This window comes from Octopus bimaculoides, chromosome 15 (assembly GCF_046866305.1).
Source record: "Octopus bimaculoides isolate indiv1 chromosome 15, ASM4686630v1, whole genome shotgun sequence".
Taxonomy (NCBI): domain Eukaryota; kingdom Metazoa; phylum Mollusca; class Cephalopoda; order Octopoda; family Octopodidae; genus Octopus; species Octopus bimaculoides.
The window spans coordinates 28,254,329-28,280,743 of NC_142942.1; the positions used below are offsets into that span (position 1 = coordinate 28,254,329).

General features: G+C 35.2%; 1 protein-coding gene across 1 annotated transcript in view; it reads left to right on the forward strand.

Annotated features, from left to right (window-relative positions):
* LOC106881660 (nuclear pore complex protein Nup205) overlaps positions 1-26,415 on the forward strand; it is a 348,272-nt gene that overhangs the window by 194,485 nt on the left and 127,372 nt on the right. The window contains exons 18-23 of the mRNA XM_089363638.1: positions 1,433-1,490; positions 2,998-3,187; positions 3,293-3,413; positions 6,437-6,518; positions 7,068-7,223; positions 13,806-14,051. Of these exons, the coding sequence (XP_089219764.1) occupies positions 1,433-1,490; positions 2,998-3,187; positions 3,293-3,413; positions 6,437-6,518; positions 7,068-7,223; positions 13,806-14,051 (853 nt within the window). The remainder of the gene's footprint in view (positions 1-1,432; positions 1,491-2,997; positions 3,188-3,292; positions 3,414-6,436; positions 6,519-7,067; positions 7,224-13,805; positions 14,052-26,415) is intronic.

Genomic DNA, 26,415 nt, shown 5'->3' on the forward strand with positions numbered 1-26,415 from the left:
AAAACACCCAGTGCACTCTGTAAAGTGTTTGGTGTTAGGAAGTGAATCCAATAATGAAAACCATACTAAAACAGACTGGTGCAGCCCTTTTGCTTGCCAGGTTTTGTCAAACTGTCCATCCCATGGCATCATGGACAATTAACATTAAATGATGATGATGATATATATCTGTGATTTGATTTTATAAAAAGTTTTTTTTCAAATTTACCTTCTTTATATTTTTCTTTTACTTGTAATTTACCTGATAAGTGAGTGACAAATTTTTATCAGTTTGTATTGTGAATCATTATTATATATGTTTCTGAGTATTATGTATATGTGTGCGTTTATTTCATTTTGTGGGTGATATGTTTATTCTATTTTTTAAACTTCTTCCTTGCTTCACCTGTCTTATGTGCATTTTCAAGTTCAACTGATAATCCAGTAATGTGCACAATTCTTTTATATTTAAATTTTGTTGTATACCCAATATTAAATGTCCCATTTTCTAGTTGAATTCACTTGTAATTATAGTCACTTCAAGACAAATGTTATGCAGCAAATTTGTTAAATTGTGTTCCCAAAATCACATTGATACATTGATAAATAAACATTACAAGTTTAGTTGAAAATTGATGTTTGGTAGCAGGCAAAATGACCATTGGATATGTTTTGTTCTTACTGTACCTCATATGCAAGGCATGATCAGAGTTGAAAAGTAAATGTTTACCTTTTCATTAGCACATTTCTCATTGAAATACCATATATTTCAATTAAATGTTTATAAAAGTGCACATTTTAACTGATTTTGTAAAGTAACTAACTTTTATTACGTAAGTGGTGTATAGAGCACAACTTAACAAATGATGCTTTTATCTATTATAGTATTTTTATCTTAAAACTCCTGTAATTACATATAGAAGTAAAATCTGCAAAGTTACTGAAATTTTGTTGAAATATTGATTTCACATTTTGGCACAAGGCCAGCAATTTCAAGGGAGAGGATAAGTCAATTACATTGACCCCAGTACTCAAATGGTACTTATTTTATGAATCCCCAAAGAAATGAAAGGCTAAGTCAACCTTGGCATGTAAAATGAGTTGCCAATGTTTTGCAGAGGCTATTATATAATTTTATGTTAGTTTACCTATATTACTTAACTGTATCATCATTATTCATCTTCCACTTTTCCATGCTTGCGCCAGACAGAATTTGTTAAGGCAGATTTTTCTACAGCTGGCTGCCTTCCTTGTCTCCAACAGGTGTATGTCTGGAAAATGAACAGCTTTACTTGTCAGACGAATGGACTCATAACCATTATTGGGTGTCTAAAATAGGGTACACACAAACATGCAACGGACTCCTTTCAGTCCCCACCTACTGAATTATCTCGCAAGGTTTTGGTCAACATAACTGTATGTTAGTTTTTTTCTTTTGAAATGTCTTTTATAGATTCTCAAGATATTGAATGATTCCCTAGTGCAGTTTGCAACATATGTGGACTTTCCTGGTGAGTTTATTTTTAAAATTATTTGATTTAAATTACTTGTAAATTGTTTTAGTATAAATTGATAAACTAGTACAAATAGCTTAATTGGTTAACATTACTACGTTTCTCTCTATGTGCAAAGTTTAGCCAAAATTGAAGTTACAACACTCTTCTTTCATAATAGAATGGTTCTTATTTGTAAAGACATGCATTTGTAAAAATAGTGCAAATGCATCTATTCTCAGCTTTCTGTGTGATGTTGTCTATGTTATGTGCCCTCAATTTGCTGGCTCATAATCACTCTACTTCTAAAAACTGAACCAAGTGTCTCCGAAAACCATTTAGACTGGGTACATTCTGCTTGAATGAGATCCAGACTTTAGAAGGCAAGTTGCAAATTTTCTTATGGAATTTGATTTAATTTTCATGAATACTTTTCCACTTCTAGTCTCAACTTGATAAAATAAACTTAAAAACTATTCACATAAGCTGTGGCTGTGTTGTAAGAAGCTTGCTTCCCAACCACATGGTTCTGGATTCAGTCCTACTGCGTAGCACCTTGGGCAAGTGTCTTCTACTATAGCCTTGGGCCGACCAAAGCCTTGTGAGTGGATTTGGTAGATGGAAACTGACCCAAGACTTGGACCCCCTGCTATCCGCCCACAACATAAATCATACTCACATCACATAACAACAATACTGCACAATTATTTCACCTCAATTGAACCCGCTCTCTTTAACATTGCACCAAAATACATTAAAGCAGAAACAGACCCCATAAAGTTCATGAAGTCTTTTGACAAATTCCTTAAAAAAATCCCAGATAAACCTTCTACACCTGGATATGTACCTGAAAACAATAACTCTCTCCTCGAGTGGGCCATGTTATCTGATTCCTGATTTGAATGACCTTACCAGGTGGTGCTATTAAGTTAGATATGACCAGGGCCAATACTGGCCGAAACTTATCAAAAATGTATATTTACGTGTGTGTGTGTGTGTGTGTGTAGTCCCCCACCATCACTTGACAATCGATATCGGTGTGTTCACGTCCCCATATCGTAGCGGCTTCACAAAAGACACCGATAGAATAAATACTAGGCTTACAAAGAGTACATCCTGGGGCTGATTTGTTCAAATAGAAGTCGGTACTCCAGCATGGCCTCAGTCAAATGACTGAAACAAGTAAAAGAGTAAAAAAAAAAGAGTATAAACTCAGAAATTTTTGTTGTTTTTATTGGTCATTGTAATTATTAAGCTTCAGTTGTTCATTTCACAGTTGTCTATTAGAGGGGTTATCCCCTATAAAATACTTTATTGGTAAATATAAAATTTTACTGATGGTTATTTTATGGTGTATTGATGGAAATAGAACAGTTTTATAGGACGCAACACAGAAGAAATAACATAAACATAATCTATATATGATTTATATTATTTTATATTATTATCTTATATGATTTGTATTATTTTGGTACTTTCATATAAACAACTTCTTTAAAATATTAATCTTTGTGTTGAATTACAGGCAGAGCATCTCTTGAGAAAGCATGCCTCTATTGTTTGCGTATGATTGAGATTACTTTGGAGAAAGAAGATGCATTTTTGGCTGCAATTCGAGAATCTGGGTCATCAATTGTTGTTGTCTGTTTAGACAGGCTGATGCGTGGAGTGAACCCAGCTACAGGGAAGCCTGACCATTTTGTTAACATTGCCAAGTGAGCTAAGATTTTCTTTTAGACAAATATTTCTATTAATTAATTGTCTGAATATAAAAATAAAAGCATAAAAATAAATTGCTGTCATGTTCTTTCTGTTTTAAGGTTTGTCATTTATAACAACCAGTTATATGAGCATGCATTATCAGCCATAAAGATCCTTTTCCTGGTGTGTCGGTCAGTTTCAGTACAATCTGACCTAGTTGCTATGTTCACAGAAAATGAGGTAATGAATAATTTGTCTTCAGTTTTGTGCTTTTTTCAAAATTAAACAATTTCTTTTATAATATTGTTTGAGGAAATAACGTTGTTAGACTCGTGAGTTTGACATGATTGATGTTTGAATCTCTGTGGGTAGATGTATAGGAAAAACTTGAACGAAATGGAACTCAAGAAAGGAAGAACTGAGCAAAATGAAACTGCTGGGAGTGGTGAGGATAAGAAACAGTTATGTTGATTTGATGTAGGTGGTGAAGGTATGCAGTTAGCTAATTCAGAAGGGTAGAGGTATTTTAATAGTAATAGAAGGGGTAATGAGGAATTAGTATTCACATTTTGTTTATTTTTAATCTAGGACTATATGCAATTCTGTGAAAGGTATCAGGTGGCTGTGGATGTGCTAGAAACAACTGCTAAATTTTCCTTAAATCACACACCTTTTCATTGGATTTTTCTTTTTTTTTTACTAAAAAGGCTTCTCCCACTGTTTTAAGTGTGTAATGCGAAAAAAAAAAAAAAAAAGGCCAAAATCGGTCACAAATTTTCCCAGTTTATTTCTTCATGAAAAGCTTCCTTGTGTCGCTGCCAAGGTTGTGGAGACAAAAAAAAATAATAAAAAGATAAATAAAAATATTTGGTACAGTGGAAAAAATTGAACTTATCTGAGCATCCTGATCCAAAACTCCACCATTTCTAATTGTCCATTAAAATTTTATTGAAATGCCAAAACTCAAGTTTCTGTACCTTGTTCTTTTGGATTTAGCTAGGTCTGAAAACACTGCAAAATTGACTTTTTTTTATTACATGTAACAAAATAATCTTTACATAAATATTTTAAAAATTAAAAAAACAAGAAAAGTTTCTTGAAGAACATGAAAAAAATAGGCAACTTCTTTACCATGGACACTATTAATTTGTGTAATTTGAAGATGATTATCACTTCAGTTTCAAAGATATAACATCACTAATATGGCTAATTATTCATGTAGGCCAATTATGCAAAATTTCAACTCAATTCGCTGACCATTCAAATAGTCATATTTCCTGAAATATTCATCCAAATTTCACAAATGAGGTACCAAAATGTTTCTTTTTGGATGTTCTCTGAGGAAAAGTACAGTAGAATTTACATTTAAATATTTTCTAAAATTCTGGAAGGGAAAACCAGATATTCACCAAATCTTCATAGTTTACAGATTTGTTGTTGTTCAAAAACTTCTGTGAATGTTACCCTGGTATTTTTTCAGTAGGTTTAAATAATTTATAAACCAAGCTCATCTTTAATTAATCTTCTAACCTTAAGCCCTTCAAAAATAGTTGTTGTAAGTTCTCTTGATTTTGACCTGGAAATTGTCCCCATAGATATTTGAAAGAGTCACCTACCTTATCTTAAACTTTAAGAAATTATACTGGGAGCATGATGTTTCCTGGTTTTACTGAGAGAATGTTTGTGATGTGTTTTCCAATACTAAAATCTCTTCTTTCTGGTCATCCCTTAGTTTTCATATAACCTATCATCTTCTTTTAATGGCGGGTGGATTTAAAACCATAACTTCTTTGCTTGCCAAGCAATATACAATTTACTTTCAAATCTCCACATTACAGCCAACTGTTTGAAGTGTTTGAGCTTATTCAGTGCCACTTTCATTGTTTCATAACTTAAATGCTTTCTTTCTCTATGCTGCTTGATGATGGTGTAGGTATTTGTCTTTATTATTTATTCATTACCTTACTATCCTTGTTCTCTGGTTCTTTCACTAGAATATAAATGAATGGTTGTGACATATATGTTTTCTAAGAAATTAACTTGACTTTCATTGTGTAGTGTTATAGATGCAATTTTTATTTTAAATTATTAGAATGGATTAAATCAAAAGCATAATACCATTGGTAATTTTCCTAACATGCCAAAAATGAGTAATTTCTTATTTCTGGTCTTAGCAACTGAAGTTGATGTGTTAAACTAAAACTGATATTACATTTGGAATTAGTGCTATCAAATTAACTTAGAATCACCTTGATGGAAACAAAATTGTTGCAGACCAGTGTAGTTCATAATTTTATGAATTTGGTGAGCAGTTTTGGTGAAAAAGACTAATTATGGTGTACTCTATACATAATCATGAGTATCCCCCCCCCCCACACACACACAGAGCTTTATTTATTGAAATACTAACATGTAGTATACTACTTTCAAATATTTAATCAATATTATGAGGGTAGGCTGAAAAGTTCATAGGCTGACTATGTTTGGCTTTCTTTAGAGCAGATAAAGAGAGTTGTTTCCACTGCATGGATTGTCTCTGGCTAAAAGTGATGACCCCAACACTCACCCTGGCTTAGGAAACATTCAAGGAATCTAGCTTCATCACTGGTGCAAAAGTGGGGAGCTGAATTTAGGAGGGGAAGGGAGATTCTTGAAGATTACCCATGGTCCGGACATCCTGCAACTGTCACTACCAAGGAAAACATTAATCATGTTCTCCTTATGATGATGGATGACAGGTGATTGACTATAAATCAAATAACTAATGTTATTAGCATATCCCATGAGAGAGTGGAGAATATTCTGCTCAATGAACTTGGCATGACAAAGGTTTCTGCTTGGTGAGTGCTATAACTTCTGACACCTGATCAAAAGTGCACCAGGCTGATCACATCAGAGGAAAATTTGATATTGTTTGAAGCAGATCCAGCTAGATTCCTTGAATGTTTCCTACGCCAGGATGAGTGTTGGGTTCATCACTTCTAGCCAGAGACAAAGAGACAATCCATGCAGTGGAAACAAACCTCCTTATCTGCTCTAAAGAAAGCCAAGGTTGTTTCATCTGCAGGGAAGGTGATGGCCCCAGTTTTTTAGGATGTAAAAGGCATTGTGTTTATTGACTATCTTCAAAAGGGCCACACCATCAATGGAAAGTACTATGTCAACTTAAAATTGATAAGTGAATAGCCTGGTCCATTGCTGATCTAAATCATGTTATATTCTATTAAATCTTATATTATTTATATTCTACTTAAACAACCCAGATCATTCAAAGAGAATTACTTCAAGGATTTGTTGAGTGTATGGAGAACGAAGAAGAAGAAGTTGCTCCTACAGAAGGTCAAAGTAAGTTTTCATATTCTGTTTTTACTGATTGTAGTTCACATTTTATTGATAACTGTATGTAGACTTAGCTATTGGAGTAAGTTGAAGTACTTGATTTTAATATGAGAGGAGTTAGGTAGTCTTTTATAAGTTTCTCGGTTGTGTTGCTTTTCACATCCCCATATCTTTAGAATTGTAGGAATTTTTGTGCAAAAGTATTAGAGATGCAAGAAATGTTTTGTATGCTTAGGTTTTTTGGAGCTTTTTGTAGTATTCATATCAAACATTTTAGAGATATCAAATATTTTTATCACAGGCTTCTCTGAAGTTGTTGCCTAGCCCCAGTTATTACTTTCACATACCTTAATCCTCCCATCCACCATGACAATGTTTAGAAAATGAAGTTGCAACATCGATTTAAAATGCAACTTACCTTCCCTGGGGTATTTAAATTCTTAATTTTTTCTTTTAAGGAGTGTGGCTCTTATAAAGAACTTTGGTATTTCTTAATTGAAGTTTCTTTCTGCTTTCTGTTTATGCAAACTAACTTCACTTTTCTTTTAATTTCAGGATTTCTCAATATGCTAGAAATTCGTAACACGATGCGTAAACATTTGATGCAACTTCTGATCAACTCTTTAGATTACCCTGCACCAAATGTTGCCCTTTTCCTGTTGGGATTTGAACTCAGAAAGCCAGTTGAGAAAACTAACCTTCAAGATCCTGGTAATCTCTACTTATATTTCTGTGATTTTATCAAGTTTCAATTTCCCTGTAAAAATAATTATATTTATTATATTCTGAAGAGGTTGGATTTTGGCTTTTATATTGACCTTTGGTGATATACTGTGCTTGTGTAGACATGTCAAGCCAAATAAGACCATAGTTGTGGCTGATGCCAGTGGCACATAAAAAATACCCACTACACTCTTGGAGTGGTTGGCATTAGGAAGGGCATCCAGCTGTAGAAACCTTCCCAAATCAGATTGGAACCTGGTGTAGCACCCTCGGCTTACCAGGTTTCAGTCAAACCATCCAACCCATGTCAGCATGGAAAATGGATGTTAAATGATGATGATGATGATTATGAGGCAATGAATTTATGAGTTAGAAGAAGGAAATGAAGACAAAAGAGTCTGTACCCATCAGGGCAGACATAATTAAACATGGTTGTCTATTTTTAACCTTCTAAACACTAGACACAAGATACTTCATAACATGAAATGAGATTACTAACCTCTCCCTCAGCCCTGCTCTATTTTGTGATGACTAAAGGACATGGTGAATGATCCTCATGACCCTCTCTCACTGCTGCATGACTGATGTTCTGAAATAGAGGGAAGAATCAACCCAATACTTGTGCTCTATTTATTAAGCTTCTAAGAATGAAATGCAAAGGATTCAAACTCAGAACACAGGGATGTGAAATAATTTCTGCACAGCATTTGTCTAATGCTCTGACCATTCTTCTCATCAACCAGCTTACGTTTGTGTACTCTGTACTTTAAAAATGATGTAGTGGTTACCACTTGAATGTCTGCTGGATCAGGGCTGTCCTACATTAAATGATGATAAGTAAAAGCAGCATCCATAGTCTAACCAGCCTCAAATACCAGTGAGTTGACCACCTCTGATTGTAGATATGCACGTGTTAAGGAACAAACAAATATGAAATTGAAATATACGAATCTGAATTTGAAAGAGTTTTTTTGAACAAGGAAATCATGAAGTTTGACCCCACTGCCTGGACTTTGGAGTAACAAATGTTACAGGTTTGCAAGATATTGACCAAACCAAGAAGGAAATGCAGCAAGTCTGACCCATTTTAATAAAGTTTTAGATTTACTTTAGGATTATTTCTTTAAATTTAGCTACCAGAATTCTATAATGCGAAAAATGTGACACCCATGAAATAACTATATTCTAAAATTTTTATCAAATAGCCAATGATCTCTCAGTACTCATGCAGTTCAAGAGAAATCTATGACTTTGTTGCTACATGTCTTGCAATTGATGGAAAATATTGTAAAGACTCCCCTTCTTTGTCACTGTGTTTTTCCCTTTCTTTTTCTAGCAGCTCCATAAATCTTCTGACCTATTTCACATAGTGAAGGTGTGTGGCTTAGTGGTCAAAGTAATCAACTCACAATTATAAGGTCATGAGTTTGATTCTCAGTGGTGCATTGTGTCCTTCAGCAAGACATACTATTTCACATTGCTTCAGTCCACTCAGCTGGCATAAATGAGTTGTACTTATAATTCTAAGGGCTGGCCTTGTCACATTCTGTGTCATGCTGAATTTCCCTGAGAACCATATTAAGAGTACGTGTGTCTGTGGAGTGCTCGGCCACTTGCACATTAATCTCACAAGCAGGCTGTTCTGTTGATTGGATCAACTGGAACCCTTGTTGTCATAACCGAAGGAGTGCCATATCACATATTAATTGTCTTTTGCTCTAATGAATTTTTAGCAAAAGCAATATTCTTGATATCTGGCATGTGAATTTCTCAGCAAAGTTTCTAGTTAGACTGCTTCATAGTTGTAAAAATCAATTAGATGCTTTCCAACATATATGTTATTACTTAAGATTAGGCTAGTGCTTCATCATAGGTTAGCTACCGTCATCTCGGTCTATGCCCCTCAACCGGGGCTACCGGATGGGCAGAAAGACCAATTCTACGACACCCTCATGCAAACTACCTCGTTGACGAATGACAGGGACCTTCTCTTTGTGGCTGGTGATTTCAATGGTCATGTTGGACGTCATGCAGGGGGGCTTCCATGGCATTCATGGAGGCTATGGCTTCGGTTCCCGCAATGAGGAGGGAACCAGACTGCTGGAGTTCTGTGATGCAAATGATCTTATGGTTTGCAATACCAACTTAAAGAAACCTGCCTGTCACCTAGTCACCTACCAGACACTCTAGCCAAATTGGCTACATCCTCGCCAGAAATAGGAAAAGAAGGCGGCTTATAAATGCCAAAACCTTCCTTGGCGAAGAATGTACCCCTCAACACAGATTAGTAGTTAGCGACTTCAGGATCACGGCAAAAAGGATGCCCAGAAGTAGACCAACTTGGAGGAGAAGGGTTTGGAAACTTAAAGATCCAGCAAACGGACAGAGATTTAGAGACATACTACTTGAAGCATTTGACGAAATAGAAGGGGATATAGCATCATACAACATGGAAGACAACTGGAGGTTCCTACGGGACAACCTGCTGAGTGCCACCAACCAGATCTGTGGCTGGTGTAAAGTTCCCTCTCGACCTAAAGTAACTTGGTGGTGGAACAGTGTGGTTGACAGGGCTACCAGACAAAAGAAACAGGCTTGGAAGGACTGGAAGAATGGAGGTAGCAGGGAAGTGTATCAGACTGCTAGAAGGGAAGCTAGGAGACAGGTTTATCTAGCCAGAGGGGAAGCAGATAAGAAAAAGTTTGCCAATGTTCTGCGCCGTGAAGACCAAAGACTTGAAGTATTTCGTGTTGCAAGACAGTGTGTGAGAGAGAATCATGATGTCGTGGGAGAGAAATGTGTTCGCATGGATGATGGTACACTTGCTCTAAATGAGACTGCAAAGAAAGAGGTTTGGAGATGCCACTATGAAAGATTGCTCAATAAAGAGAATGAATGGGAGAAAGAGAGTCTGCCGAATGTCGACCCAACAGAGGGACCAGCTATCCGAGTTGATAGTACCAGGGTAGATAAAGCAATTAAGAGTATGAAGACAGGGAAAGCCCCCAGCCCATCAGGAATCACTGCAGAGATGCTCAAAATATCTGGCAGTGTCGGCTATAGCCTAGTCACCCATATTGTTAACCAGGTGATACATGAAGGAGTCATACCCAATGACTGGTGTAGCAGCACCATAGTCAACTGTTACAAAGGTAAAGGTGATGCTTTAGATACAAATAACTACAGAGGTATCAGGTTGTTGGATCAGGTAATGAAAGTCACGGAGAGGGTCATAGCCCAACTAATTAGAGAGAGAGTCAGCTGAGATGAGAAGCAGTTTGGATTCGTGCCAGGGAAAAGCACCACTGATGCTATATTTCTGGTAAAACAGCTGCAGGAGAAATACCTAGCCAAGGATAAACCTCTGTACCTGGCTTTCGTTGATATGGAGAAAGCCTTTGACAGGGTCCCCTGATCCCTCATCTGGTGGTCAATGAGGAAACTAGGGATAGAAGAATGGTTAGTGAGAGCTGTGCGAGCCATGTACAGAGATGCTGTCAGTAAGGTGAGGGTTGGCAATGAGTACATTGAAGAATTCCGGGTAGAGGTAGGGGTCCACTAAGGTTCTGTCCTCAGCCCCCCTCCTATTTATCATAATCCTCCAGGCGATAACAGAGGAATTCAAGACAAGATGCCCCTGGGAGCTCCTCTATGCTGATGACCTTGCACTAATTGCTGAATCACTATCAGGACTAGAGGATAAGTTTCTGGTGTGGAAGCAGGAACAAGAATCGAAGGCCCTTAGGGTCAACTTAGCTAAAACCTAAGTTCTAATAAGTAGGAAGGTAGACAAAACACAGAACCCTTCAGGTTGATGGACATGCTCGATCTGTAGAAAAGGTGTAGGTAGAAACTCTATAAGATGCTCCCAGTGCAAGCTATGGACACATAAGAGGTGCAGCAATATCAAAGGAAGGCTAACTAGGAAGAAAGTATTTGTATGTGGCAGATGTTCAGGTGCAATAAACACTGAAAATATGCAGAAAACAACTTCTGTCTCATTACAGGGAGAAAAACGAGAAGTAGTTGATAGCTTCCGCTATCTGGGTGACCAAGTTAGTAGTGGGGGTGGGTGCGCTGAAAGTGTAGCTGCTAGAATAAGAATAGCCTGGGCAAAGTTGAGAGAGCTCTTACCTCTGCTGGCGACAAAAGGCCTCTCGCTCAGAGTAAAAGGCAGACTGTATGACGCATGTGTATGAACAGCCATGCTACATGGTAGTGAAACATGGGCCTTGACTGCTGAGGACATGCGTAAGCTCGCAAGGAATGAAGCCAGTATGCTCCGATGGATGTGTAATGTCAGTGTGCATACCCGACAGAATGTAAGTATCTTGAGAGAAAAGTTGAACCTAAGAAGCATCAGTTGTGGTGTGCAAGAGAGACGATTGCGCTGGTATGGACATGTGGCGAGAATGGATGAGGATAGCTGTGTGAAAATGTGTCACACCCTAGCGGTTCAGGGAACCCGTGGAAGAGGCAGGCCCAGGAATACCTGGGATGAGGTTGTGAAGCACGACCTCCGAACTTTAGAGGCCTCACCGAGGTAATGACTTCTGACTGAGACCTTTGGAAATATGCTGTGCGTAAGAAGACCTGGTAAGCCAAGTGAGACCTAAATCCAAGGCCTCTGCCAGGGATGTAGCCAGCCTACTTATGCATAACATTCTTTGGACACTAAACTCCGCTTGCGAAGACCTGTTGAGGCAAGTGAAATCGAAATCGAAATCGAACTATATTTGTAGACTGGTAGCCATGCCAACGTTTTCATTGAACACTAAACTCTGCTTGCAAAGACCTGTTGGGGCAAGCGAAAGCGAAATCGTGATGGCACCAGTACCAGTAAATCACTAAGAGCACCGTCCGAGCGTGATTGTTGCCAGAACACCAGCAGACTGGCTTTCGTGCCGGTGGCTCGTAAATAGCACCATTTGAGCGTGGACATTACAAACATCGCCTTCCTGGCACTTGTGCCAGTGGCATGTGAAAAGACATTTGAGTGAGTTCGTTGCCAGTACCACTGGACTGGCTCCTGTGCAGGTGGCACGTAAACTACACCATTTAGAGCGTGGCCGTTGCCAGTATCTCCTGACTGGCCTTCATGCTGGTGGCACGTAAAAGCACCCACTACACTCTCTGAGTGGTTGGCGTTAGGAAAGGCATCCAGCTGTAGAAACTCTGCCAAAACAGATTGGAGCCTGGTGTAGCCATCTGGTTCACCAGTCCTCAGTCAAATCGTCCAACCCATGCTAGCATGGAAAGTGGACGTTAAACGATGATGATGATGATGTTGTACCTTGTGGATTCAATTATGTTTTCCACTCCCTTCAATTAAACAACCTCGCTGCTGTTACCCTATCGGTACATAACTAAGCTAGCGAGTATGACCTAGCAGTTTGTATCACACTTTCTTTTAATGTTTTAAGTGCTTGTATAGTAGTGAGAAGATGTAGATACTATCAGCTGTACCTTCTTTGATCCAGCAGACATCAAGAATGTGGTGGCTGTAGCGATAAAGTACTGCACTGCAGTTGGCTGATACTGATTTTCAGCTGAGTAAACTGAAGCAATGTGCTTTGCTTGTTGACTCAACATACCACTCACTCCAGTAATAGGATCCCTACACTCTAACTCGAGGTCAGATGCTCTTGTGAATATGCAGCTACCTTCCAGTCCTTTTTATTCTTCGGTATGGTTAGTGAACAGATTGCAAGAGTGTGACCAAAGCTCAAAACTAAGAATCAAATAAATGATGAAGAAATGAAGAATGATCAATATCAATGTATAAGTGTTTATTATTTGCAAAACACACCATTTTAAACTGTAGCAATATCTGGACACCCTAACGTTATAAGATAATAAGTCTTGTTAAACATTTTGATTTCAGATATGCTTAATATCTGCAGAGAGCAAAAGAAGGTTGAATAATTTACAAAACTATGAGGAGAATTAAGTCATAAAACAAGAGAGTTAATAGATTTGCATTTATAATATATTACCATCATTTTTACATTCATTCTTTCCATGCTGGCTTAAGTTGAGTCTTATTCTATGGCCAGATTCCCCTCTTGTAACCAACACTTACCTGTTTTTCAAGTAAACTATTTCTAATTTGCCTCACATTTAGAAGCAACAAAGCTGCTGAGCTACAGAAGACACATCATCATCATTGTTCACTGTCAAATGTGAAGACATATGGAGATAAATATTTGCACATGTGTACACACACACACACACACACACACACACACAAACATGGCAGGCTTCAGTATTACTTCCACAACACAAGGCATTAGTCAGCCTAATGCTTGATTGGAAGGCACAAGGTGTTACACTAGGATAGAAGCCAAAAACCACATACTTGCAAAGCCAACTTTGTGTCCCCATAGCCTTGTCTGCACCTTATAATATGTATCAATTGTTGCAGCTGCTACTGTTTTTCTTTCCTCATGGAATAAAATGCACCTTTTTTCACTTGTATACTGAGACTAATTGAATTAAATTTTAAACTATTTTAATTTTGGCATTTCTTAAATTGAAAACTACTGGTTACTTTATTTTCCTAACCTTCAGGTGTTCTCGGATGTCCCCGAACTTGTCTCCATTCATTGATAACTATTCTGAATCGTGGTGTTGGAAGCCGCACAGGACCTCGGTGTTTGACTTTCACCCCCCAACTTGCTGAGTTAGCTTACCATCTACTTTATGTGCTATGTGCAAACAAAGAAACCTCCCCACCAACAATGCGCTACCTGAGAACTGTGCATGATTTTTTCTATCGGCAACTTAAACATCTTCCATTTATTGGAGAATCATCCAGTAAGAAATTATATTTTTATCTTGTGTGTGTGTTGTATATCTTATTAAATCTCACATGTAAATTAATTAAAACTGGGAGTATTTTTGTTTAGTTCATAATATGCTTGTTAGATCATAGGTTCATACACCTTTCTAGATATAGCATTGTGTTTGCAGCTGCATTCTCTGTTTTTTGTTTGTTTGTTTGTTGTTACATTTGAAAACTTGTAGAAGACAGCCTTCTTAAAAATCATATCATATTTTTCAAGAATGCTTACTTTGTCAATAATATTTTTATCATAAGCTTTTAATGTATAACATGAAAATTTATTCTTTTCCATATATAATTATGAGTCATTGCCAGATTTATTTGAATCACATTGGTTAACAATACTGATTTAATAATTTTCTGGAAACTGCAAAGGGAACAAATAAACTAATATAGCTCATTTTTCACTTTTACTACACTCAATTTTACCAATAGAGGACATCACTTACAAAAATTTCTATACATGCATGCAATTAGAAACTGAAGAAGCTCATGCAGACTGCAATAGAAAGAAAAAAATCTAAAAAGATGCAATAAAGAATTGGTACTCTATAGGCCAGAAGTGAGGGTGCTTAAGAACAAATGCGGGCTCATAGTGAAGACAAAGAGAAGAGGGAAAACCTTCTACACGAAGATTTTTAAATCATCAGTGAAGTCTATTCTCCACTGTCTCAAATTTTGGAAAATGTGCCACCTATTCTGGTTTGTGAAATTAAAAATACCCCCAAACTGAAGAGACCAAACAAAGCCTCAGGAAAAGATGTTATGACAACAGAGATGTTAAGATGTGAAGGTGAAGAGCTTTAGGAATTCCTTGCTCTATGCTTCAGTTGCTATCTGAAGGTGGGTAAAATACCCTCATTGTGGAAAGAGTTGTTACCATCTTGTTTGATAAGAAGGGTTATAAAGAAGATTAAAGAACCTATTACCCCATATGCCTCTTGTTTCATCCCTATAAACTGTTTACAAAGGTTATGGTTACCAGAACATTGAGATATCTCAATGACCAGCTGCTGAGAAAGAAAACAAGTTTCTGTAAGAACTACAGTATTGTGGATCACATATTCACTCTAACACAACTTATAGAATGAGTGAAAGAATACAAGGTACATTGCTTTGGTTCACTCCAAAAAGATTGGGAAAGGCATCAAACCAAGAAATACCATCTCTCCCAAATTCTTCACTGCATGTTTAGAAATGTTCATTGGCAATAATGATTAGATGAATAGCATGAACATCAACTGACACACCTCCAATTTATTTCTGAAACCACTTACTAACGTTGTTAACGGCTTTTTTATGGTTCCTTCGATACTGGCTCTTTGGTTCACTAAGTGACAAATTTCACTTCAACCTGTACAATTCTTTATTTTCCGTAAAACTTTCTTATTTACTTTCTGCCAGTCGTATTAAGAAATGTAATTTCCATTACCCAGTTATTTTCATTGTTTACTATCTTCTGCTTATGTATATAACCATGCCTAGAAGGAAAGTGTCAAATTTGTCTACAATGTCAAGGTCAGCCAAAAGAATGTTTCTGTCCACGGAAAGAGAGGCAGCTGCAGAAAGGGAAGCATACCAAGAAATGAACAGGCTGTGCACTACAAAAGCCAGAGCATCTCAAAGTGATGAACAGAGGGATGCATGGCTGACAAGGAATAGGATCTCCACTGCAGAACGAAGAGCAGTTGCAACAGCTCAGAGAAACAACTTCTACGAAGCAACTTTGAATTATGATCCAGCAGTTCATTATGCAGATGACACTAGAGTCTACATTGGTTCAATGTGCATACATTGTAAAGCAAGGACATGGCTTTGGGAGACACCAGCACTGTGCTGCAGTGTGGAAAGGTGTGGAAACTCCCTGCAATTCCCCAACCTCCAGAGTCATTGAAGAAACTGTTGTCATCATATGACCAAGATTCCAAGCACTTCCAAAACAAAATTAGACAGTACAATGCTGTACTACAGATGACATCATTTGCAGCCACAAGAGATTTAACTGAACCAGGATTCATGCAAACTTTCAAGATCCAAGGTCAGATTTATCATCAGATTGGTCTCTACTACCTCTGTCAAATGAATCACCAAAGTCGGCCATTCATTGTTTATAATCTGTACCAGTTTTTTGGTTACGAAATAGGCTACACAAAACATGTCTTTGAATTACATGTATTTACTTTATATACATATATGAGTTGAAAACTTTCTTTTAACATTTCATTTCACGTCTATGTTCCATGCTGGCATGGGTTGGAGAGTTATTAATATAGAAAGTTGGTATCTCAGCTACTAGAAGTTGAGACCCGTGTAAAATCATTGCTGTTGTGGTGATACGTCATCTCTGCTTGGTTGTTTTTATCATAAAATAAGGCTTTCCATCGTAAGTGGTCCGTGAAATCTGTTAATTTAGTAATGACTTCTTTTAGATATACATCTTTACGTGGAATCAGTATATCTTTTAATGATGCTTCTATTGTTATTTGCTTCATTTTCCCAGTATGTGCCTGCTTTATGTCTGGTTAAAGCATCTTAGTCAGAAATATATATGTTGTGTAAGATATAATTAAGATGAGAGTGTGTTTACAGCTGTTTCTGTATAAGAAGCTGTGGTAAATTTGTATTTACCTTGTTATAGTTGATAGACCTCTTCAGAACAGTTATATATATATTAAACCACAGTTTTACCTTTAAATTACCTACTACTGTATACCTTACAACAAGGACCATACATACTGAGGTAATACCAGAAGTGCCTATGGATACATCTATCACTTAGATGGTTACATTACTTCTATCTTCTATCTTACACAACTATATATCTACAACATATGTGGAAAATAGGTGTTTGTTTGTTTGTGGTGTTGTTAGCTAACTCCTCCTACATTGTTTTATTGATTTTGATGAAACTTGACACGTGAGTAAAACGCATGTCTGGAAACCTTGTGACATACTTAGATTGTTGAAAAAGTCAATAATACAGCCCCTGCAAGAGATCTTTATATATACCTCATATAACCTTTTTTTTTTTTAAACACCCAAGAGAAATAACCCATAGCACCCACACGAAATTTTTTTAAACACTCAAGGGAAATAACCCATAGCACCTGCTCTTACAGTTGTTAGTTTTTAGCAAAGCAATCAATATATCAATCTCATGATCAGCAGACCTAATTCTGCATTTCACTACTCACAGTTTTCAACCGCTAAACCTTATTATTGCACTTTGTTGATGCATGTACACTTTCAATGCCCATAACTCTGATAATTCTGCATTTCACTACTCACAGTTTTCAACTGCTAAACCTTATTATTGCACATTCTTTATGCATGTACACTTTCAATGCTCATAACTCCGAAAAGGCTGCATTTTTCCAGTTAAAATTTTACGATGACACTACATAAATTTTTGATTCCAGAACATATCAAGTCACCCCATAAGTTCTGCCCAAATTTTGAATAAAGAAAACAAGTGATCAAATGATTTAATTGAAATTTCATCATCAATGTACTTTCCCTGATTATCTATGATTTCCTTCCATCTATTTACATGCTTTTTAATCCCATCAATGTAAAGCTCTTTTGGTTTCAAAGCGAAGAACTCTGAAATGTCAGTTTCGACCTCCTCCTGACTTGCGAAAGTCATGTTCCCTGTATGATGTGATCTTTGCAGTGTGGGGTTGCACATTGTCCTGATGAAACATCACTCCTTTTCGATTCACTAAAGCGGGTCTTTTATTCTTCAAAGCTTGGTTCAAACACTTTAATTGCTGACAGTAGATTTGAGCATTGATTGTTGCATTAAGTGGTAATAATTCAAAGTGAACTACTCCTTTGCAATCCCACCAGATAGAGAGAAGGCCCTTTTCTCGGTTGTGGTTGAGCATTTTCCCTTTTACCAAGCCACTGTTTACGACGTTTAACATTTCAATAGAAGATCCATTTTCCATCACAAGTCTCTCCAAAAAAGGTGAAATTATTTAGCGAGAATGGAGAGAAGAGCAGATGTCAACTCGGGATTTGCTATACTTGAAAAATCTATAGTGTCTATGGCTGTATTATAAAGGAGTGCAAAATCATCAAAGACTTTTTCATTTGCAGATAAATTAGATATTCTTATCGACACACATTTGATTATCCCCTTAATAACACTTTGGGGATGATTAGATTAGGCATGGATATACTTAATAGTTTTGTTAGGCTTATGATAGGGGTAGAATAAGCCATTATCCAAATTTAATGTTACATCCAGTATGTTAGCCCATTTAGAGACATTTTCAAATATAATATCTAATCTGTATAATTTGAAAAATTTTATTAATTTTTTCCTAATCCTATTGGTTGCTTGTGCAGAGGATTCAGATATGGCGAATAAGGCATCATCTCTATTTAGGCCTCCAGTAATATTAGAGAATTCTTCCTTAATTTTTGAGATTAGAAATAGTCCAACAATGTCTGTGACCTGGGCAGCATCCGAACTTCCCATTGTAACATCAAAGTCGTCGTGAAATTCAGATCAGGTCCATGTCCTATTTTTGAAGGATATCAGTGTTTTCTTTGCGGTAAAGACGATGTTTTTCTCCAAAGGCGTAATACTTGTAAACTTCTCCGCAAATTTAATTGCTTTGTCTAGTAAATCAGGTTTAATGGACTTGTAGTAGTTACTAATGTCGAACTGAATAAAGTGGGTTTTCTTTTTGTTATTTAAAGAGCAGAACCAAGTTATGACATCTGTGGATATCCAAAGTGGGAGGTTTGTGTTTCTTTCAACGTGAGGGATAATTCTATCAATGATAGACTTACTAATTCTGCCCAAATCCGATTTTGGTTGGACAGATTAGCCTAACGTTTGGTTTGCTCTTGAAATTGGCTTTGTGGTCCTTAAAGTTGAAGTGTGGGATTTTATGAGCATAGGGTTCAGCACTATCTAGTAGTTTTAGCTCTTTAATTAGATTGAAATGTTTCTTATTAATTTCATTCAGTTTATTATTAGCCACTATTTTATATTTAGAGTTCAATTCTTTCAAGATAAAGTTATCATAGGTGTTGGTGAATATAGGTTTCCTGTTTTATCAGAGAGAACATGTATGTTATCAGAATATTTTATTTGAGAGATAATGTCATTTAATTTCTTCTGGATGTGGTTTGTAGTTCTTGAGAATATCAGTTTTTTCACCCTGTTAATGAGCTCTCTTTCTAGTTTCAATAGTGTGGGATTGAAAGTGAGGTTTCTGTAGGTTTTCCAGCTCTTGTTTATTATTCAAGTGTTTTCCACCTGAATCATAATAGAATGCTTTCCATCTTAATCTTTTGATGAATTTGCTGATTCTTTGCAATAGCAAAGCAGTGTACATGTCCCTAGATGGAATTGAGATATTTTTTATGGATAGGCTGAGGAATTGTTTGTCCATAAGTTGATGCAGTCGGAAGTGCTCACCTCAAGCAAATGTAGAACAATAAAGAAATAAGTGATATCCACTTTATACAGCTCAACCAATTAGCGCTCTGACAGAGCTTCAGGAATATAAAATTAAGAAGATAAATTCAAAGGTCGATGTATATATTCATTCAATCCATATTAACGAAATTCTACATGGTATACATACATAGATGCATTCATCTATATGATATATGAAATTTCTAAGAATGTATAAATACATACATACAAATGAAAATTTATAAATATATAAAAATATAAGTCCATATATGTATCTGCGAAGTCCAAATGTTCAAATTTGATTCAATGAAGAGGAAGATAAAAAAGCAAATGTAAAATGATTCATAAGGAATCCTAAGCATGTATAAAATTTATGTATAAAATCTTACAGCCATTTCGAAAAGATAAAGGTTGCTATGGGCGAGCTAACTCCAACCATAGCAATTCTCTATATTTCTCTCATTAGAGTTAATAGATTCCCAAGGTCGAAACTTTAAAAGAAATGGTAGGTTAGTTGATTTTTAAAAGAATGAATGTTTAATCGGACCATTCTCTTCAAGCAGAAGTTATAGTTTCAAGCTAAAGTGCATTATGACACTATATATAATATAAAGTTTTAGAAGAGTCCATAATATGAAGGAAGGCTAGATTAGGATGCTATAGTTCAATTACTTTTGGTGAAAAGTTAAAAAGTTGAAAGATATACATACATATATATACATAGAAATCTATCTATCTATCTATCTATCTATCTATCTATCTATCTATATATATATATATATATATATATATATATAATTAAAATTAATTTACAAAGGTATCGTTAATTCTATTATTATCCAATGTAACTATTTTAAGAATGATAATAACAGAATCAACGATACAGGCGACAGCAGGCTAAAAAATAGCATTAAATAGCCAAGGGATTAAAATTAATCAAAGACATACTAAGTATGTCTGCCTGCTTGAAATAACAGTCAAAACTCGTTATTAAAACGCCAAAAGTACACTGGTGATAACTACAGAAATCAAACGAAGGCAAATTTGGTTAAGACAATCTACTTACATTGCCAGTTTTGACTGTTATTTCAAGCAGGTAGACATACTTAGTATGTCCTTTGATTAATTTTATATATATATAGGTACACACATATATATACATGCATATATGTATATACATATATACATACATATACATCTATACATATACATACAGATGTATATACCCATATATGCATGCATATAATATATATATATATATATATATATATATATATATATATATATATATATATATATAGGCGCAGGAGTGGCTGTGTGGTAAGTAGCTTGCTTACCAACCACATGGTTCTGGGTTCAGTCCCACTGCGTGGCACCTTGGGCAAGTGTCTTCTACTATAGCCTCAGGTCTGCCAAAGCCTTGTGAGTGATAGACGGAAACTGAAAGAAGCCTGCCGTATATATGTATGTGTCTGTATATGTTTGTGTGTCTATGTTTGTCCCCCCAGCATCACTTGAGAACCGATGCTGGTGTGTTTATGTCCCCGTAAACTAGCGGTTCGGCAAAAGAGACCGATAGAATAAGTACTGAGGTCGATATGCTTGACTAAAGGCGGTGCTCCAGCATGGTCACAGTCAATTGACTGAAACAAGTAAAAGAGTATATATATATGTATATGTATATATATATGTGTGTGTGTGTGTGTATATATATATATATATATATATATATATATCAGAAGCCATGATAGATCATTGACCAAACACCATTCAATTTTTTTTCTCCGTGTTTTTCTCCTTGTTTTCTCCGTATTCTTTCTGTTGAAGAGCATAGCTCGAAACGTTAAAGACTTTCTCTATTCCCGAGTGTCATACTAATACATCCTTTTGTTGTTTACACCACCTGTCCTCGTCTGTTGTTGTTTTTTTTTTTTGTACATTCTCCCATATATATATATATATATATATATATATATATATATATATATATATATATATATACACACACACACACACACACACACACACACACATACACACACACGCACACACACACACAATATATATATAGATATATATGTATATACACACATAATATATATGTATGTGTGCGCATATACATATATATATACATAAGATAATAGTTTCACTATTAATAATGGAAGTATATAATGCTAAAAGTATTAAACTGAAAGTACTGTCTCACATTACAATAGAGATGTTATTGTTTCACTTTTAACACTTAATACTGAAATAGTGTAACAGATAAGAGATTGCTCTGGGCTTGCATTAGGCAAGAAGTTGAAATTTTTTTTGGCCCATGACACTGCATGGACCCTAAGTAAGGCACGTGTAAAATTTGTTTGAAATAGATTTGGTAGTTCTCGAGTTTTAGTGATGCACACATACAGACAGACACATTCTCAGTTTTATATATATACATTATAGTTTTCCTTTGTTGGTAAAACATGGCAAACTGCTGTCTCTTTCAATTTTATGAATATTCATTAGTGCTTCACTAAATCATCCATAGATTTCTATGATGAAAACATATATACAGTCAGAGAATCAAGTCCAGAATCTGCTGAAATAGTGCAAGCTCTTAGTGATGAGGCAACGGAAATTGCCGAAACTGACTGTCAGCATAAGAAATTATCGAATGGCATTTTTGGATGATTATAGTCTCCGACTGTATATATATGTACATAATTATGTGCATTGACTCAGCATTAGAGTATTTTAGCTGTTATTTCTAGCAGTATAGGTGTTTATAACTAACACCTTAGTCGCATTTAGTGACAATTGTAGTTTTCCTTTTTGGTGTGTGTGTGTGTGTGTGTATGCAATAAATACTTATTGGTTGAGCTGAATCATTTTGAAATTATTTAACTCAGAGAACACATTTAGTTACGTAATATGGCCGTGGTTTTAGACCGTTATGCTGTCAAAGACAAATCAGCTGCTTTATCAGGCTACTCGCCAATTTCAAGAAAATAATTGATACTCACTCAAGCAGCTCGTTCTGATACTTACTGAACTCTGTACATTAAAAGACCACGTCTAGCGCACATTGAACATCCGTGCATATACATAAACAGACACACTCACAATGAAAGACAGCGAAAATTTAACATTGTAAAAAGCCCTTAAAAACACTAAACAAAAACCTAGCATCACTTTTCATTTGTTGAAAGCAGCAAAGATGTGAAATATCGCAACATGCAAGGAGAAAACGAAGAAATGTAAATTACACTTACCTCATGGTGAAAGGAAATTTGACAGAATGTAAAAGAAAATTATTTATACATAAACACGCACACACACATCTTTCAATGTGTGTGTGTTTATATTTATGTGTGTATGTTTCAGTGTGTGTGTGTGTGTATGTGCCTCATTGTCTTTCAATGTACTGAGTTCGGTAAATATCAGAACAGGCTGCTCGCATGAGTGTCAATTATTTTCTGAAAATTGGCGAACAGCTTGATAAAGTAGCTGATTTGTATTTGACAACTTTACAGTCTAAAATGAAAGAATGCCCTTTAATACATAAAAATTTTTTTTTAAATGTTTGAAAATGTTATTTACTGACCTCATTTATAAATTAATTCAATTCTTTGATCTTTCTGGACAAATATGTTTATCACATTTTCATAGAAATCTTCTCTTTTCATCAATTGTAATAAATCTTTTTTCAATTGACATTAGTGCTAACCCAGACAATCTTTTTTTTCCTGTTGCATTTCTTTGGTACATTGTGATTCTAGTCAATGCAGAAAAGGATCGCTTTACAGAAGCAGTTGTAGATTGAATTGTCAAAGTCAACTTGCAAAGATTAAAGAGTTCTGGCATAACCTCAACAAGATCACTGATGTAAATGTAACTCATTAAATGACTTACACTTCGCTTTGTAAAATCTTTTATTGAATAGATTACATTGAGCTCACTTTCTAATCAAATTACATAAAAAAATCTGTCATAAGTGGTTTTTAAAGAGTCTAAATAATCAACAGGAAATTGTTTGCAATAGTCACCAACTTTGTTGAAATTCAAAAGTTCTATGAATTTAAACTCTTCTAAGGATGAATATCATGCTTTTATTTGGACAACTATTAGGTCAATAGTTTTGTTATAAAGCATTCTGTAATGTTGTTGGGGATCAATAGATATATTCCTGGATCTCTGAATTCTAATTGCTGCATCAATTCCATATTTTTCCCTAACATATAAAATATTGAAAAATTGTCAAGTTTGTTTTCAAGCACAGTTCTAATTTCATCTATTTACTCTTTACAATACACTATGTCATGACTTTTACTCTGGAGGATGTTAAATAAGACATTAGTGAAAGAAAATATGTCACTGAATACTTCTAATAAAAATAAGAAATCAAGAACTTTTAAAATATGTAAGAATCCAATTGCTGAATTTATAGTGGTATCATCCCATGCTTCAGGATTTTCAATGATGTCTTCAAAAAGGCTGATTATGAAATTATAATTTTCTTTTGTGGTAATAAGATGTGAGTAGTAGTTCCATCTAGCTGCTGTTACTCTTGGAAATATTTTTTTTAACAATGTTATCTAATGCCCTTTTCAGTGATTTCATAAAAAATGTACCCTGACCATTTATTGTAGAAAAATTATCCTGCATTCTTTTATAGGGGGTTCCTATAAGGTTGTTATCCACACCTGATTGGAACTCTCCCGTATGACATGTACGCATGCTCAGTGACTTGCTTTAACTTCCGCAGATATGTTTCTTTATATATATATACACACACACACACACACACACACACACACACACACACATATATATATATATATATATATATATATATATAGATATATAGATATATATATATATATATATATATATATATATATATATATATATATATATATATATTATATTATATTTATTCATTAATAAGGGTAGAAATTGATATTAATCAATTAGAACCAGTGGTCTAGCATATTAAAAAAATCCGAAGATTAAAATTATATTACATACAAAAATAAGAGGAATGACCAGCAAAAGTGGACTCCTATATGCTAGAAATAGATGCCGATCGGCATCTATTTCTAGCATATAGGAGTCCACTTTTGCTGGTCATTCCTCTTATTTTTGTATATATATATATATATATATGTGTGTGTGTGTGTTTGTTTGATTAAATAATAAATTTCTATGCTGAAAGCAGATTGGGATCAGGCAATACTTCACCGAGAGGAGATAAAAGCTTCTGCTTATTTCTGTCTGAAGTATCGTCCGATACTTCAGACTTATCGTCCGATGAATTTACTTTGTTGACATTTTTCATCAACAGAATTTTTATACCTTTCAACGTTTCAGTCAAGTCCGCCTTTCTTCCAGTAACATACTGTCCATATAATCTAAAATATTTCTTTAACTCAGGCACAGTAAGTATTTCGATAGCTGAATTATCGAGCTGCTTTATATCCATGATAAGACGTAAAACAATAACGTGGATAGTCTGTGGAAGTTTAATTGTCTACATGGAGCGCCGCCTAGCCAAGGGAGATAACCTACTTATAGGAAAGCCCTATAGCAGAGCATGATTGTGAAAGATCTAAATTTAGGATATTAGCACAATAATGAATAAAGATCACACATATTTCTTTCTTACTTTTGACTGTAACCCATTTAATTGTCCTGCCATTGGTAGCAGCACCATCATAGGTTTGTGTAATCAATTTGTTTTCACATTTGCACACATTTAAAAACATATTCAGATAAAGCATTTGCCCTTAGATCATTAACACTGATAAATTGTTCTTTCGTAACACAATCTTTTGTAACGTAGCATAAAACAATTGACAGTTGTGAATATGCTGATACATCAGATGTTTCATCACCAAAAATAGCAATGAATGTGGCCTGATTTAAGTTCATTTTGTATTTCATTCAACATAACCTTTTGAATTGCATTGATGAAGTCATTTTGAATTCTGTTTGAGAGACTGGAGAAAGTAGAAGCTGTATCTAGATGGCGTGCCAATTTTCCATCATATTTACTGATTAAATATAAGAGTTCTTTATAATTTCCACGATTATTAGATTCTTCAGATTCAAAATAACTCCAAAGTGATAATTCCTGATGACCTAAAAAAATAGCAGCAATCAATTGTTGCAGAGTGGATCTATTTCATCTAACTTCCTCATTATGATGGTGTATGCTCCGTTTTTTACATGCATCTAATTGTAAGTGTATGCTGACATTCCTGAATGTTTTAAGATCTATTGAGAATTTTATATGCCTTTGAGAGTGTTCATGTTTCAGCATAGTCATATATAAATTATTTAAATCATCATAACCTTTATCATTCCAAACAGTTTTTTCTAAACAAAACAACATGCATAGCCAGCAGAAAAACTTATTATGCGTAGCGCTACCAGTTAACCATTTTTTCTTTTCATACAAATTAACCTGAAATTGTCACGTGAATTTCTTGTTGTAGCTTCACGAATCAGGTAATTTTGGTGTTGGTTGACCACCATTTATAATTGATTGTTTCCTTTCAAAGTCTAATTTTTTGATAAACTATTTTTCAGAATTTCTTCTATAACACACATTTCAGTCATTTGGACAAATATTTCGAAAATCCTAAAGAGATCTTATGAAAGTAGTGGTGCACCTGTGAGTGTGTGTGAGTGAACTGTGAATCAGTTTCAACAAAACAGAAAGATAATTTTAGTAAATCAATAAAAGATTAATTAGCTATATTATATTTCTGTTGTCTGAATTTTTGAAAATTTGTTCAATACAGAGGATGGTTAATGATGATAATTTCAAAACTTACAACAGAGCGAAATAAATATTCCAAAGTCATGACAACATTTGAGCTGACTAATTAAGAATTATGGAATTGTTGATA